General features: G+C 46.2%; 1 protein-coding gene across 4 annotated transcripts in view; it reads left to right on the top strand.

Moving 5' to 3' along the window:
* The first annotated feature begins 4,540 nt into the window (after positions 1–4,540).
* UBE3C (ubiquitin protein ligase E3C) overlaps positions 4,541–16,510 on the top strand; it is a 122,032-nt gene continuing 110,062 nt past the window's right edge. For all 4 annotated transcript variants that reach the window (XM_082472626.1, XM_082472627.1, XM_082472628.1 and 1 more), the window contains exon 1: positions 4,541–4,964. In XM_082472626.1, coding sequence (XP_082328752.1) covers positions 4,899–4,964 — 66 coding nt within the window. In that variant the 5' untranslated portion in view covers positions 4,541–4,898. The remainder of the gene's footprint in view (positions 4,965–16,510) is intronic.

The following is a 16,510-nucleotide window of genomic DNA, read 5'->3' on the forward strand; positions in this document are numbered from 1 at the left end:
GGCATGTGGGATCTTCCCAGACCAGGGCTCGAACCCATGTCCCCTGCATTGGCAGGCAGATTCTCAACCACTGCGCCACCAGGGAAGCCCCCATAGTCCAGTTTTTAGTAAAAAAAAAAAAATTAGTCCTTCATTGTAAAGAGCTTTATGACAAAAAGAAGAAAAGGTAACCGCTGATGAACGCAAGCCTGCGCGTGTGGAATCAGCTTTTTGGAGCGTCTCTCTCCACAGCGCCTGCCTCCTGCCCCACTGTGTCCCGTCTGCCTCGGCTGGTCCTGCACCCCTCCCTCCAGGTCCTCGCTCGGCCAGGACTCCTCTCTCCATGAGGTCCTGGTTTCTACGTTAGGTTATAAACGCACCTCTGAGGCCTGGGAGCACAACACGGGCCTTGGGCACAGGGTCCTACCCAGGGTGGGGCGCTGGTGGGGCGCTGGCGGGGCCTCGGCACGTGCCCCTGGGCTTTGGAGCACCACGCTGAGCCTGGGCCCAGTGGGGCCGCGTCGCTCACAGCCTGCGGGGCAGCTGCGTCTCGCAGCGGCGCAGCCAGCTCTTCGCTGCTGCAGGGGAAGACGGTGCTTGTCGGGGGCCAGGCGAAGTGTTGGCCTGACCTGGTGACTGCCGCTGACGGTGGGTCTGCCCCCATGTGAAGGCTGCGTGTCCCAGGCTGTGCTGGGGCCTGCAGCAGGTGAGACCCTCCGAGGAGGCCTGGCCCGGCAGGGCATCTTAGCCCCCCCGCCAGGGTTCTCGGGAGGAGGGCCGTCCAGCAGCTGCTGCCACGTGGCCTCGACTTCAGCGCAAGGCGTGGATTGTGGTGCGTGGAGGAGGACAGACAGAGGGAAGCGCTCCTGGTGATCCCATGGCGACTCCCACAGAAGCTTCGGCTCGGGAATCTCAGCTGGACCCAACGTAGGGGAGCAAGAGCCTGCCCTAAGCGAGGGGCCACAGGCCAAGGGCCGTCACGGCTCGAAACAGCTCCTGAGCCACCCTGCGGCCGATGTCACGGGCAGAGCTGACACTCAGTGGGCATCCCACACCAGAGACACAGGGCTCAGTAGGGGAGAGATACAGGGTCTTGGATCTGTGGGCCGGGAGAGAAAGGTACTCCAGCCAGCCTGTTTACTGGGCCTGCCCCAAGCAGATTTGCAAAGTTTGCAAGATGGAAGGCGGAAGTGTCCCAGGTACCACTTTCTGAAAGGGAGAGCTTGCCCAGGTAAAACACCCCATCGCTCCGGATGGCGCGAGATTACACTCCTGATAGGAACTGAGAGCTCCCGGCATGGACTCGGGACGTCCACCTTTGTGAACCTCAAGTCTCCTCTACCCTCCTCTTAAATGCCATTGAACCCCTGCTGTGGTCTCTGGTCTGTTATCTTGATTTTCACTCACCTCCCAGTGCTTTCTGGTTTCCCTTTTGATTTCTTCTTTGACCCAGGGGCTATTAAGAAGTTAATTTCCACATTGGTAAGTTTCCCAATTTTTCGCTTTCATGGGTTTCCGACTTCATTCCATTGCGGTTGGAGAACCGCTTGGTACGATTTCTGTCTTTCTGTTGCAGGACCCGGCATGGACTCCATGTGCCCCTGGGAGGAGTGGGTGCTCCGATGCGGGAGATGGGCATGCCCCAGAGTCTGTGAGGTCAGTAGCTGAGAGTGGCCTTTAAATCTTCTTTCCTTGTTGATCTTCTGTCTAGCTGTTCTAGCCGGTATTCAAAATGGGTATTTGAAGTCTACAACTATTATTGTCAAATTGTTAATTTCTCCCTTCATTTCTGTCAGTTTTTGCACATTCTGATTCTTTTGGACTTTTTCACCTTTGGACTTTAATCTTGCAAAGCGATTTAGTGTTTGTCCTCTAACGTCCCCTGGAATATGATAATGGAAGAGGAGTGTATGTTCAAATTTAGGGCGTTTTACTGTTGCCATTTTATTAATGAATGTTATGGACTGTGTCTCCTCCGCCCAGATTCATATGCTGAATCTTAACCCCCAATGTGATGGTGTTGGGAGGTGGGGCTTTGGGGAGGTCATGAGGTGGAGCCCTCATGAATGGGAGGAGGGTCCTTATAAAAGAGACCCCAAGCGCTCCCTCGTCCCATCCCCCAAGTGAGGACACAGAGGGAAGGCACTAGCTATGAGCCAGGAAGTGAGTTCTCACCTGACACCAAATCTGCCGGGCCTTGATCTGGAACTTCCAGCCTCCAGACTGGGAAATAAATTTCTGTTGTCTATAAGCCACCCAGTCTGTGACATTCTGTCAAAGCAGCCTGAACCAAGACAATAAAGCTTCTTTTTCTGAAAGAAATTGATCATTAAAATTATTATGCACATAGAAAGTATATTAAACATATATCAACATTTTAAAGAATAATACAAAGCAAACACCCCTGGAAAGACCATGCAGGTTGAGAAACAATGCTGCCAGTTAACTTTGAATCTTCCCTCCAAGGTCTTCTCCCATCAGTAACTACTATCCCCCCTTTGGTGACCAAATTTTCTGTATATTTCTTTATAGTTTTATTCATTGGAATTTTCTTGGTGTTTTATTATTGGAGAATCTAAATGGGATCACTTAATCACATTGCATGAGTTCTAGTGAATTGTACTGGACAGTGTGTCGGGCATGATTTGGGACGGTAAAAGGAAGGAGTGAATTTCCAGACTTGGATGTACAGTGGCCTTGGTGTTAATTCAATGAATATTCTCTTGGGACCCACTCCAGTCTCCGGAGGCAACATGGCTCACCAGCAGCCCCAGGATGATCTCAAAGGAGAGGGGGTGTATCCTCTGGGGACGTCAAGGAACAGACCCATCAAATGTAAGCCTGCTGCCCTGCAACTCAGCCACGACGCCTTAGGGTGTCTTTCCTGCAGAAAGAACTCATTCCTGTGTGTGAGAATGTGCTTGCAGCAGAATTTGTAACATCGACAAAACGGTGTTAACCTAAGTGCCAAACAACAGGGGAATGGTGAGATAATAAATAACGGCCCATCCTTCAGGAGGGACATAGCCCTGTACACACCTTGATTTTAGCCCAGTGAGACTTCTGACCTGCCGAGCTGTAAGATAGTAAATTTGTGTTGTTTAAGCCACTAAGATTGTGGTGATACGTTACAGCAATGATAGGAAACTAAGACAGATAGATATGCTCTTAGCCAATTTAGAAAATTTGAAAAATACCCAGCAGATGGAGGCAGCACACCTTAATTACCAACAAAGCTGATATTGGAGAACTAGTTAAATCGGCTTTCCTGCTCTTCACTCCTGGCCTGGACCTTGGAAGAGTTTATTTGGGGCAAAATCTGAGACCTCAGAGTAGACTCACTTACTGAGGGCACATACTGGATATTACCAATATTTTAAATCTTTGCTCATCTGACAGGTTTAAAAAAGTGATGATTTGTAAAGTCTGTAAAATTTAAAAATTGATAAAATTTGTATATTTTTGATGAATCAAGGATTTCTTGACATATCAGAGTAGCTTATGTGTTAACTGGAAAACTGCACTAATCACTGGCTTTCAAAGTCTTTTGATCCTGACGATTGTGACCTAATTCTCATATATATATATGAGAATATATATATAGTAAGTGTATATGTGTGTGTGTGTGTGTGTACATGCAGGATTTTTCAAACTGAGATTGAAACCCATTAGTGGGTTGTGAAATGTACTTAGTGGTTTGCAGCTGGTATTAAAAAAAAAAGACAACAGAGTAAAAAAAATAGTGCATCGCACATAGCAATGAAAAACATTAGTTTTTAAGATTTGATTTCAGTCGTGTGTATATGAAATATATGTATGTATATGATATATATTTATGTATATGTGTACGCAATATATATTTCTCTGTGTATATGTGATATAGATGTATGTATATATATGTGTATATGCTATATATTTGTGTATATATTGATGTGCATGTGAGTTATGTTAACTGTATGTATGCATACATGGTATACTTTTATACATGTGCATGTATGTCATATACATTTGTATCTATGTGTGTATGATATATATGTGTATATATTGAAATATGTGTGTATGAAGTTCACACATAACTGGGTCACAACGTTAAATGATGCACTCTCTACGGGCATTAAGTAATAAAGCTGATATTTTTCCCCTCAGATCAGTCAAGTTTGGTATCATCGAAAGCGTGTAGCCCGCTTCCCAGAAAAGTGCACAAACAACATCCTAGTCTAACTCCGGGGGGCAGGCGCCCACCGACCCCAGCAGCCGCCCTCGGCGCACTGTGGAGACTGGATTCGTCCGCACCGCTTGGGACGCGCGCCCCCGCCTGCACCCCCCCGCGCCCCCCTCCCCCCGGGGCACCAGCGCCCCCGCGGCACCTGCGGCCACCCTCCCCGGGCACCTGCGCCCCACCTACGCGCCCCGGCCCCGCCCCTCACCCCTCCCGCCGCAGGGCCTGGCACGGCCGCTTCTTCCCACGCTCCGACGCGCCGTCGATGCGGGCGCGCGCACGCGGGCGGGGCGCCGGGAGCAGCGTCGCGGCGTCGGTGTCGGGCGCGCGCACGCCGGCGGGGCGGCGCACGGCAGCGGCGGCGGCGGCCATTTTTCTTCCCGGCAGCTGCTCCGGGTGCAAGTGCGGGGTCCGCGGCCCTGCCGGCGCTCGGGCTCGGCCGGAGCGGCGGGGAGGCGTGGATGAGGGGGGAGGTGGCCGAGGGCTGCCCCCAGTGTCGCCGCCCCTCCCCCCCAGGGCAGTCCGGGCGGGCAGAGCGCCGGCGGGCGCGGGCTCGGGGTCACTTCCTGGCGCGGCCTCGTCCTTGCCGCTCCCGTCCCGCCGGGACCCTCCCCCGGTCGCTGTCCCCGCCGGGGACCCTCCCCCGGGGCCCGCCCGCGCTCTCAGGGTCGGGCCCTCCCAGATGGGATAGGCTGTAAAGATGTTTAGTTTTGAAGGGGATTTCAAAACCAGGCCCAAGGTGTCCCTGGGAGGCGCGAGCCGGAAGGTAAGAGCGGCCTGCGTGCGGCAGCGCCGCGGGGCTGGGCGGGGTCGGCCGCGGACTCCCGGCGGGACGGCGGGCGGGGGGCCGGCTCGGGTCCGGGAGGGGTCCATCGCGGTGGAGGGACGCGCGGGGGGCGGGCTGCGGGGTCACCTGCTCCGAGGGCTCAAAGCGGGTCTGGAAGGAAAGCTGATGGGGAAAAGGGCTTTGTGGACCGGAATCGCCCAGAAGCTGCAAGGATGCTGAGGGTGGACGGCCTTTTATACTTAGGTAGTGAAAAACTCAGGGCAAAGGACACAGTGTTTCTTTCAGAAATGAACTTTAGATACTTTATCACACTTGACATCTGATGGTGATTGCTTTTAGAGTACTACGTGGGGGGGTCTTGTCTGCTGTAGAAAGTAAGTAGAATGTATTTGTTCATGACAACAGTCTCTGAAGTTGAGGCGGAACTCCTCATCATTGGCCACGTGTTTGAATCCAAGGCCATGAAAGTCGTCCTTTACCAGCCTTTTGGAAACATTTCTGGAGAGACTCCAGCACGTTTTTTCTGTTACGACTGCTCGTATGATTATTCTTAGGATAGCAGTTTAGAATAAGGGCGGACAAACTAGTTACTGTGCTGTCCTCTCTGATGACTGGCATATACTGGTTCGGTGGAATTGCTAACAAGTAGTTCAGCGTCAGTGTTGCTTCATTTGCTTGCTTTTTGCCACTTCTCCAGGGATCCCTTCCCTGCCTGTTTTAGTTTTATCAGACTAAAAATAAAGTGTGGTCGCCCTTGCTTAGAGTGTTGGAAAAGTTCAAGTGACTATAATTAGCGGATTGTTTACTAAATAATTTTCTAAAGTGTTCTTTCAGTGGTTCGTCTTTTCTTTCTTCTGTATTAGTGTATCCTGTATGTTACACTTAACGACGGGGTTGGCACATGACTCTGAGCGGATGCTCAAGTCCATGTAAGAATACCCGTTTTAAATTGTACTATGGGGTATGTATATGATGGTTTCTGAGGGTAGAGGAGGGGAACCCAGCAGGGATTTGGGAAGGAAGTTTGCTGATAATTTACAAGCTTTGGGTTTTGCATGATGGTGATTGGTTAGAGGCTGCAGAACTAGGTGCCAGACTAGGTGCTGTGTAGGTGTTGTGCAGGGCTGGCGTGGGTCACATTCAGTGGCTTGGGTGTTCAGGAAAATTCCAAATGAGATCAAAGGACTTCTGCCATTGGAAGGGGCCTTGGAGAACCTCTGGGCCAGATCTAGTTTACAGGTGGGATAGAGAGCTGTTGAGTGATTGCACAGCCACATAGCAAGCTGGGGGCAGGTCACCACCTTAGAATCCATGTCACCTCACTTATGTAGGACCTTGTGACTTCTGTTACAGACAGGAGTGCCCTGGCAGGTCCTGCTAGGGTGTTGATCCTGTTTTCTCACCAAGTAACACATCTCTTCTTTAAGGAAAACAGTTATCTATTGATCAGAATCTCAAGGGGAGATTTCACGTCTTGCTTTTCAGCTGTGCGAAACAATTTTTTTCCCCTTTTTACCCCCCTTTTCATCGAGGTTTAGACTTAACATACAGTCAGGGTCACAAACATTAAGTGTCTGTGTCTTAGGCCATGTCCCCTAGAAGCTTGAGGAGGAAATCCTTGTGCAGGTGACACTGAGGAGGGAAGAGGAGAGGGCAGGGGACAAGGGGTTTTCTGGGTTGGAGTTTATCTTTAGCCGGATCCCAGCGACAACTCTGGAGCGTGGCTGGTGTCACAGAGTTGTTCCTTCTTGAGGTGAGGGGGCTGGCATTTTGTATCCCCGTATCATTTAGTCGTTGTCTGCAGGCTGCCCCTGGGGTGGGTGGGAGTGTAATTCTCCAGAGAGGGTGGCAGTAAGGAGCCCACCGCAGTCGCTCTGCAGTGGCTGGGGGATGGGTGCATTGGCCTGGTACCGGAATCTGGGCAGGGGATTAACTGTAGGTTCGGCTGGAAGGATTTTTACATATGAACACACCCGTGGGCCCACCACTCCCATCAAACAACATGCGCAGCATTCCAGAGGCCCCCATCTGCACCCTTCCATTCTAAGCCCTCCTACCCAAAGGTAACTACTATTCCGACCTTTATTACCACAGATCAGTTCTGCCTGTTGAACTTCTTTTGCTAGAGGCCCCTCTTTTTGGAGCTGGCGCCTCTGGCTCAGCATTTGGTCTGAGAGGTGGGATCCATCATCTTATTCTGGTTGCGTTGTCTGAACGTGCATAGCACAGTTGATCCGTATTTGTTGTATGTGTCTCTGGGTGGACACATGCTCTCACGTGCTGCTCACACATGGCACGTGGGTTTAGCTCCAGTGCACTCTGCCTCGTTCTGAGCGTTTCAGTGGCTCCACTTCCTTGCCAACACTTAGCGTTGTCAGTCATTTTAACTTGGCAGTTCTGGTGGGTGTGTAGTTTCATTGTAGTTTTTTTTTTAAGTTTTATTTATTGATTGATTGATTGCTTGATTGCTATGTTGGGTCTTCGTTTCTGTGCGAGGGCTTTCTCTAGTTGCGGCGAGCGGGGGCCACTCTTCATTGCGGTGCACGGGCCTCTCACTATCGTGGCCTCTCTTGTTGCGGAGCACAGGCTCCAGACGCGCAGGCTCAGTAGTTGTGGCTCATGGGCCCAGTTGCTCCGTGGCATGTGGGATCTTCCCAGACCAGGGCTCGAACCCGTGTCCCCTGCACTGGCAGGCAGACTCTCAACCACTGTGCCACCAGGGAAGCCCCCCTTGATACCTTATTATTAAGTCAGTTTATATCAGGGTTCAATCCAGGTATTGTACGTTCTGTGAGTTTTGATCTTTTGAGACTGGCTTCTTTAACTTAGGAATATGCTTTTAAGGTTGTTCCAGGTCTTTCCTGGCCTGATGGCTCTTTTTTTTTTTTTTCCCCCTCCAAATTGCTGAATACTATTCCATTGTCTGGATGTACCACAGTTTATTTGTCCCTTCACCTGCTGAAGGAAATCTTGGTTGCTTCCAAGTTTTAGCAATTATGAATAAAGCTGCCATAAACGTCCACATGCGGGTTTTGTGTGTGGACATAGTTTTCAGCTCCTTTTTGTAAATATCAAGGAGCGCAATCGTATGGTAAGATTATGTTTAGTTTTGTAATTAACTGCCAAACTGTATTCCAAAGTGGCTGCACCGTTTTGCGTTCCCACCAGCAGTGATGAGAGTTCCTGTTGCTCCACATCCTCGCCAGCACTTGGTGTTGTCAGTGTTTAAATTTTGGCCATTCTATTAGGTATGTAGTGGTATCTCATTGTTTTAAGTTGCATTTCCCTGTTGACATGTGATGTGGAGCATCTTTTCATAGGTGCTTATTTACCATCTGCGTATCTTTGTTAAGATGTCTGTTCAGGTCTTTATCCCAGTTTTTAATTGGGTTGTTTGTTTTCTTACTGTTGAGTTTTAGCAGTTCCTTACATACATTTTCAATGTATTTGTATATATTTTGCAGATATAAACTCTTTTCAGAGAGGCCTTTTGCATATATCTTCTCCCAGTTTTGAGCTTGTCTTTTCATTCTCTTAACAGTCTTTTGCAGAGCAGAAGTTTTTAATTTTAATGAAGTCCAGTTTTATCAGTTTTTTTCTTTCATGTATTGTGCTTCTTATGTCGTATCTAAAAAGTCATCGCCAAACACAATGTCACCTGGCTTTTTTCCTGTGTTAACTTCTAGTAGTATTATAGTTTTGTATTTTACATTTAGGTCTGTGATCCATTTTGGGTTAATTTTTGTGCAAGGTGTTAAGGTCTGTGTCTAGATTTTTTAATTTTTTCTTTCTGTTTTGGCATGTGGATATCCAGTTGTTCCAGCATATTTGTTGAAAAGCTGTCCTTTCTTCGTTGAATTGCCTTTGCTCCTTTGTCAAAAGATCAGTTGGCCGTGTTTTTATATGTCTATTTCTGGGCTTGCTATTCTGGCCCGTTCATCTATTTGTCTGTTCTGGATTTTTTTGTTTTGCTTTGTTTTTGCCAGTGCCGTACTGTCTTGATTTCTGGAGCTTTATGGTAAGTCTCAAAGTCAGCTAGTGTCAGTCCTCCGACTTTGTTCACCTTTTTCTTCAGCATTGTGTTGGCTTTTTTGGGTCTTTTGCTTTCCATATCAACCTTAGAGGCAGTTTGTTGATATTCACAAAATAACTTACATATATTTATATATATATTTTTAAAGCCACTGTATTTTAGGTGTATTTGTTGCATTTGTTTTTATTGAAATATAGTTGATGGTACAATATTATATAAGTTACAGGTGTACAATAGTAATTAACAGTTTTTAAAGGTCATACTTATAGTTATTATAAAATATTGGGTATGTTCTCTGTGTTGTACGAACTTATTGGGATTTTGATTAGGAATGTGTTGAATCTGTAGATCAAACAAGTTAGGAAAAATTGATCTTGACAATATTGAGTCTTCCTATTCAACATGAAATGTCTCTCCATTTGTGCATTTCTTTGATTTTATTCATCAGGCTATTGTAATTTGCCTTATATAGACCGAAGTATTTCTTTTTTGGGGGGTGCTAATATAAACAATACTGTGTTTTTAATTTCCAGTTCCAAATGTTCATTGTTGGTTTACAGGAAGGCAGTTTTGTTTTGTATTTACCTTTTTACCAATTTCTCCCTATTTCCCCCACCCCTATCCACCCAGCCCCTGGCAGCTACTTTTCTACTCTCTTTTTTGACTTTGACTTTTTTTTGGGGTTTTTTGTTTGACTTTTTTTGGTTTTTTTTTTTAAGATTCCATGTATAAGTGATACCTACAGTATTTGTCTTTCTGTGGCTTATTTCACTTAGCTTAAGGCCCTCAAGGTCCATCCATATTTCTACACATGGTAGAATTTCCTTCTTTCTCTTGGCTGAATAATATTCTCCTGTGTGTATGCACCACATCTTTATCTGTTTGTCTGTTTGATGACCACTTAGGTTTTCGTATCTTTATTATTTTGAATAATGCTGCAATGAATATAGTGGTGCAGATATCTTTTCAATACCTGTTTTCATTTCTGTTGGATAGCTACCAAGAAGTGGGATTGCTGGACCATAAGGTAGTTCTATTTTTAATTTTTTGAGGAACCTTCATATTGTTTCCATAGTGGAAATGTTATTTATTTATTATTATTATTATTTTTTAAATGTCAAATTCCAGTTGTTCATTGATGGAATATGGAACAGCAGTTGACTTTTGTATGTTAATCTTGTATCCTGCAGTATTGCTATAATCACATATTAGTTCCAGGAGTTTTTTTGTTAATTCTTTGGGATTTTCTACAGAGATGATCAAGTCATCTGTGACCAAAGACAGTTTTATTTCTTTCTTCCCAATCTGTATAGCTTTTGTTTCCTTTTCTTGCTTTATTGCTTTAGCTAGAGCTAATGATGTCAAAAAGGAGTGGTAAGAGAAGATATCCTTGCTTTCTTCCTCATCTTAGTGGGAAAGTTTCTAGTTTCTCACCATTAAGCATGATGTTAGCTGTAGGTATTTTGTGGTGGTTCTTTATCAAGTTGAGGAAGTTCCTATCTATTTCTAGTGTGTTGAGAATTTTTGTCGTGAATGGGTGTTGGTTTTTTTAAATTTACTTTTAATTTTTAAAATTTTTAAATTTTTATTTTCTTTTTTGGCCACATGGCGTGGCATGTGGGATCTTAGTTCCCCAACCAGGGATTGAACCTGTGCTCCCTGCAGTGGAAGCACGGAGCCCTAACCACTAGACTGCCAGGGAATTACCTGGGTGTTGGATTTTGTCAGATGCTTTTTACTGTATGATCATATACTTTTCCTTAGTCTGTTGATGTGATGGATTACACCAAGTGTTGTTTGAATGCTGAACCAGCCCTGCATACCTAGCATAAATCCCATGTGGTTATGATGTATAATTCTTTTTATACGTTGTTGCATTCAGTTTGGTAGTATTTTGTTTGGGGATTTTTGCATCTGCGTTCCGGAGAGAGTAGCTTTTATTTCTCGTGATGTCTTTTTCTGGTTTTTGTATTAGAGTACTGCTGGCCTCGCAGAATGAGTTTCACTGTAGAGCCTACCGAAACCAGCTACTGTAATGTTAATTTCCCCTTTCGATAAGTCTAGAATACTCTTAGGATTGTAAGCACTCTGATTGGTTAGTTTTATATAACTGCCCTCTATTGTGTAATTGGAGGTCTTACCTAAAATATTTTAACCTAAAAAAAAGTCCATGCTATTTCGTTTTGAAAAGCTGGCAGTTGATGTACATGTTGTCGTACTACTCTGTGTATGTTGCAGTGGAACATAAACTGTTTTTTACACGTCTGACATCAAGTAAAGTAGAAACATTTTCTAAAATCAGATTTTAAGATTTACTGTCAGAACTGGTATTATTACCTTCCTGTTTTATCTAGCAGCGCCACGTCTGTTCTCTTGAATATGATTTTCCATACTCTTCACATACGAGACAGAACGCTGTAAGTTCTCTGTAGCATATAAGGTCAGGAACTCTTGATCTGGTTCCTAGGGAAACCAAGCAGAGTGGAAGGGCTGAGACTTTGTCTAATTCTCTTTGGACTTCTAATCAGGGTCTAGGGTGAGGCAAGCAAGGTACGTAGGGCACAAAATTTAAGGAGGCTCTGACTCGAGATGCATAGGTGCAGGGCTTAAGGTGGCACTCGGGTTCATGGCCCTGAGAGTGAGTGCCTCCTTAAATTTTGTGCTCAGGCACCTACCTGGCTTGCCTTCCCTAGTCCTGTCTGGCTTTGCACACTCCAGTGTGTGCTGATTTTCTTGAGTTACAGAGTTAGTTGCCAACTAGGTCTCTTAGCTAAGGTAATAAACAGGTCATCTCATAGGACTGTAGAAGAGCCCTCAAAAGAGGTTATTGCAAAAGCAGTAAAGAGTTTTCCTCTGTCTCTTTCCCTTTTTTCTTATAACTTTAAAGAATGCGGGCACCTAGGAGTTTGGAAGTTAAGCATTTTCTTCTTTGACCATGACCCTTATTTTATACCACCGTGTCCTTGTTCTCCGGCCACGGCCTCTTCACGCCTTCTGTTGCCTGTGCCGCTCGTGAGCATGAAGGCAGGAGCAGGAGCTTCCTTCTGGCCGAGTGTCTCCGGAGTCCATCACCTTCAGTGGTGACCAAGTTAAAGTTGCAGATGCCTGCTGGGGGGTGTGGGTGGCAGCGTAAATCGGCACAGCCTACCTGGGGGATGGTTTAACAGCACGCATCAGAAGTCGTAAACAGGTACAACCCCTCTAAATCCAGTAAGTCTACTTTTAGAAATTTATTCTAAGAAACTAATTTGACGGGTGCATGGGATAGATGCGTGAGAAAGAAAAGATGGTGTTTGTGGCATTACTTGCAGTATTGAAAAATTCAAAACAATCTAAATGTCTAACGATAGGAGATTTGTTAAATGATATCACAGTGCGGTGGGGTACTATACAACTGGTCAAAGTGGTCATGATCTATATTTGTTAATATTTATCATTTATTGATGTCTACTCATTATATGTATTAAACTGTGTCATTGTTAGTGGACATAAGCAGATTGCAAAGCAGTAGTGCAGTCTGCATTTAAATTATGTTACTCTGAACAGTCATGATCTCTGCTTTACCAGTGTCTTGATTTCCAGTGAACAGAGGTCTGGTTCTCTGTTCGTCCATCATAGTGGCTTAAAGCAGCACATTTTTGTTCTCGCGCTCTCGCTCTGTGGGGCAGGCATCCGAGAGCAGCTTGCAGGGTGGTTCTGGCCTAGGGGCTCTGGAGGCTCAGGCATCGGAAGCCTTGCCAGGTGCTGGGGGAGCCACTGTGGGGCTGGCTTATGCCTGTGCCTGGAGGCCAGTGATGGGTCCTGGCGGGAGGTGTCAGCTCCTGCCACTTGGACATCACCTTAGGGCTGCTTGAGTGTCCTGCTGACCTGGCAGCTGGCTTCCCTGGAGCCAGTGACGCAGGAGAGCAGGGAGAACGAGGCAAAGCCTGTTACGAGGGAGTCCTGAAAGTCACACGTTGTCACTTTTGTCCTATTTTATTTGTCAATCCAGTCCACACTCAAGGTGAGAGGAATCAAACTCCACCAGTTTGGAAATGTAACAAGGAAAGAAGTTGGTAAACTAGGAACAGCTTAGAAAACTGGTGAAATAGAGAACTGACTTAAAATTCCCTTCTCCCAGGCAAGGCTCCCTGACTGTGAGCTGGCCTTTCCTGTGAGCTGTTAAGCTCTTGCGTTCCTGCACGGTCTTACCTGAAATGTTATCTGTTAGGCAGTTTATTTGAGGTAAGCACCTTCCTCAAAAAAGCCTCAGAATCATGAGAGGCTGCCATTTATTTGCAGCAATTTGAATTCACTTAGATCATTTAATCCAACCACCCTTTTTAATCCAACCACCCTTGGAGAAAAGGGGGGGAATATACAGGGGAGTAAGTAATATGGGAATGAAAGTGTTTGGCTTGTCACTTTGACAGCCATAGGGCAGGAGGTAGATGCATCAGGCCATTGGAGAGAGGGAGTGAAGTAGGAGAGCATCAAAGTACATTTCTGGCCATCTGAGAGCTGCTTGGGGTGTCTTGTGCCAGAACGGAGGGAGGAAGCCTGTTTCCCTCCTTTTCCAGGGCCTATTCTCAGGGCCCTGGGCGGGCAGCATAATGTCAGTGCCCTCGGCTCTTGTGTGCTGGCCTGGGATTCTCACCACTGTTGACAGGTTGAACGTCGTTGCCACCAGTTAGAAGGATCAGCACGGGCAGAGGCGTCTGACCCTGGAGAGGTGGCAGTCACCTACAGACTGTTCAGCTGGCTGGAGTCGGGGGCTGGGGAGACGGGCAGTCAGGGGCCAGGTCATAAAGGGGCACCTTGGGAGCCACTGAAGGCTTTTGAAGCAGTGAAGTGACCCTGAGCAAACTCAGGTTTTAGAGAGACGATTGTGGGGCAGTGCAGGGGCTGGACACCAGGCGAGAGACAGGCAGCTGTGGTTGTGCAGAGGAGTAGTGAGGGCCTGAACCAGGCGGCAGGAACTGAGTGGAGGGGTTCAGGGCTGTCGAGGAGCCAGAACTGATGAGCTCTGGGGGACAAGCATCGCGTCAGGTGTCAGTCTGGGGTGACAGGAGTGGACAGTGAGCCCGTAATCCGACACGATGCTGAGTTCCTAGGGACGTGTTCAACGCAAGATGCTTGGGGTCGCTCGCTAGGCAGGTGGGGTGCTAGTCTGGAGCTTCAGGTAGAGGCTGGGAGTCCGTTGGTCTATCAGTAGGTAACAGCTGAAGTTGTGAGATGCTCTGGAAAGTGTTCTGGTGAGAAGACATGTGGGCTCAGGACAAAACTCCGAGGGATGCCAGCGTTTACAGAAACGGAGAAAGAGGGGCACGCAAGGGAGAGGTGCTGCTGGGACCGGTGCGTGGCCAGCCAGCAGGCGTGGCAGTGTGCGCAGACGGTAGTACCGACTGCGAGGCCGCGAGCAGAGCAGAGCTCATTAGAAAAGCAGGGCTTGTTGGAGGACCTCGGACCTTTTGTACTGGTTTTGAGGTTTTATTTGCTGTAGCTGTGACTGTGTCCTGCGGACTGACCGTAAGACAGTTATGTAAACTCTAGGTTATTCCAAAGCTGAGGATCCAATTGTTCAGTCTATTTTCTAAAATTAAAATTTTGTTTTCTTTTTAAAATTACCGTGCATGTTCTTTGTATGAGCTGTGTATGATGAAGTATACACATGTTCATCCTTTACTTTTGGACATTTAGATTGTTTCTATTTTGTTTTGAACAACATCTTTATAGCCAATGATTTATAATTATTTTTTAGGATACATTGCAGAAAGAAGCTGAATTGCTTGGTCAGTGTGCACAAAGGCTTTTGATGTGTTTTGTTCTCTAGAAAAAATTATATCAATTTCCATTCCCTGGTCTTAGCAGTTAAGTGCTGCCTTAGCCTCTGTGCGGTTGCAGGGAGCCTCCGAGGGCACTTTCTCGCCAGGGTGTCTCTGTTTTCTCTCCTTATTTGGTAGTTACCTACACTGTGTCCCTCAGGGTTTGTCCTCCTGCTTGTTGTATGCTCTCGCCTCTTCTTGACTCCTTCTCTGTGAGGCGGAGGTGTTGGCAGCCCGTAGAGGAAGAAATCAGGGCTCAGAGATTCCACATCATTTAGTGAAGTATGTGAACCCTGGTCTGGCTGTTGGATGTTGTGTAGTCTGCATGTCTTGTGTTGTTTCTTGCTTTGCTTAAGCTCTCCTTTAACTGCTTGGCAAGTTGAGGACCGTGTTCTGCAGGCACTGAAAGGATGGCTTTAACAATCCTATGTCTTTTTGAATTAATTTTTCTTATAATGCAGCTTTAGTGCTCTAACTTTTTTAGGAACATTAGTAAACTGTAGTGTGTTGGCAAGCAGCACAGTTCATAGCACATCTTTACTGTGGAAGATGAAATGTAAAAAGTAAAATGGGGGCTTGAAAAAATGCTTATCTTCCTAACCAATTGTCTGCAACTTATTCATCTTTTCTGGGCTTCTTGTTTTCACATCTTGTAATGGGAAAGTCATAATTCTTGATAATGAGAAAGTTAGATTATCACTATAATCTTCCTTGGTCTAATAACGTTTCCATTTCTAATCTCCAGTCAGTGGCCTTTAAAAATAGTTACCTTTTTTTTAATTGAAAAAGTTACAAAAACTGAGACTCTTCTAAAGGGCATATATAATGAAGTCTTCCTCTCACTGAGACTCCAAACTTCCCCACTCTTACCAGTTTCCTCAATCTTTTCAAAACTAGAGTAAATATAAATAAACATGTGCCCCTAGCTTTTTAAATAACAGTGAGAGCTACTGTTCTCCTCAGCACTGTGTCTTAGTGACGATTCCACACCAGCACCTTTACATGTAGTTTCTCTTCATGGATGCATAATATTGCACTGAATGGTTTGTGTCATAGAACCACTTTCCTATTGATAGATGTATGTGTGCAGGTTGTTCCAGGGTTTTGCTAGTAAAACAGTGCCATAATTAATACACAGTTTTGGTGTAAGAAAAGAAGGTCTTTAAAAAAAAAAGAAAAGAAGGTCTTTGGGAATTTATTGTAATGAGATATAAACGATTGCATTTTATTTTGGTACTTTATTTTTTTTTTAACAAATAAATTATTTATTGGCTGCATTGGGTCTTCGTTGCTGCGCATGGGCTTTCTCTAGTTTCGTCGAGCAGAGGCTACTTTTCATGGTGGTGCGAGGGCTTCTCCTTGCGGTGGCTTCTCGTTGCAGAGCACGGGCTCTAGGCGCGTGGGCTTCAGTAGTTGCAGCATGCGGACTCAGTAGTTGTGGCTCGCGGGCTCTAGAGCGCAGGCTCAATAGTTGTGGCGCACGGGCTTAGTTGCTCCGCGGCATGTGGGATCTTCCCGGACCAGGGCTCGAGCCCGTGTCCCCTGCATTGGCAGGCAGATTCTCAACCACTGCGCCACCCAGGGAAGCCCGGGTACTTTATTTTTAAATGAGCTCTTTTCACATTTTATGCTCTTTACACATGTTAATATGTGCATAAATTTTGTTCTAGTCTTTTTTCTATATAGTG

This window comes from Balaenoptera physalus (genome assembly GCF_965194825.1).
Source record: "Balaenoptera physalus genome assembly, chromosome: 8".
Classification (NCBI taxonomy): domain Eukaryota; kingdom Metazoa; phylum Chordata; class Mammalia; order Artiodactyla; family Balaenopteridae; genus Balaenoptera; species Balaenoptera physalus.